This window comes from Pteropus vampyrus, unplaced genomic scaffold, assembly GCF_000151845.1.
Source record: "Pteropus vampyrus isolate Shadow unplaced genomic scaffold, Pvam_2.0 Scaffold582, whole genome shotgun sequence".
NCBI lineage: Eukaryota > Metazoa > Chordata > Mammalia > Chiroptera > Pteropodidae > Pteropus > Pteropus vampyrus.
Window position 1 is genome coordinate 249394 of NW_011889363.1, and position 789 is coordinate 250182.

The window sequence follows — 789 nt, forward strand, 5'->3', positions numbered from 1 at the left end:
AGGGTTCCTCCATGTTTGGGTTTTCCCAGTGTTTGAGTCAACGTATGTCAGTCGTTGCTGCCTGACACGGTGCCTGGCAGAGAGGAGGCCTCTACAACCAGCAGCACATGTCTCCGTCTCTGTGGGCCAGATGCTTAGCCGAGCTCCCCAAGGTGCCTCTGGGCCTGGTTCTCCTGTGACTACTGGAGACTGGGGCCAGTGGCTGAGAAAACCATGGCCTGCGGAGCCTTGTGGTGAGACAGGGTTGGGCCACACAGCGGAGGAAGCCAGAGGCACATCCGGTAACCAGACAGTCCTCACCCTAGTTTCCTCTCGGCTCCTCTCTGCCTGAGGACTCGGCCTCTCTCCGGCTCTGGCCACCACGTGGGAAAGCTGCTGGAGCTGGCTTCACCTTTCCCATGTCAGAGGAGTGTCCTGATCCATCAGTGTCAGGGTCGTGCTTAGAGTTCCTTGGAACATGCGAGCTGCCTGACACAGCAGACGTGTCTTTAGCAGCTTTCTATCTGCCAGCATCCCCTGCCTAGTTTGACCAAGCATTTTCTGGCAGGAAAAATGGGCCCCCAGGTCATGATCCAGATCCTGGAAAGCCTGGGCCTTCGGAGAGCTGCTCTAGCTCCATGGGGATTTGTTATTGAGAGCCATGAACCCTCCTAGCCTTAGTCAAGTTCAACTCTTACTCTTGTCTTCCTGTCGCTTGGCCAGCAGAACTCTCCGCAACAACTGCAGGTGGGTCATGACCAAGTTCTCTTCGTCCTTGGTGTAGTTTACGTGGCGCACATCAGCTTCCAT

General features: G+C 56.0%; 1 protein-coding gene across 1 annotated transcript in view; it reads right to left on the bottom strand.

The window, feature by feature from the left end:
* Positions 1-789, bottom strand: part of LOC105308486 (melanoma-associated antigen B16-like) — a 50524-nt gene extending 49735 nt beyond the window's left edge. Inside the window, 1 exon segment of the mRNA XM_023525612.1 lies at positions 678-789. Coding sequence (XP_023381380.1) covers positions 678-789 — 112 coding nt within the window.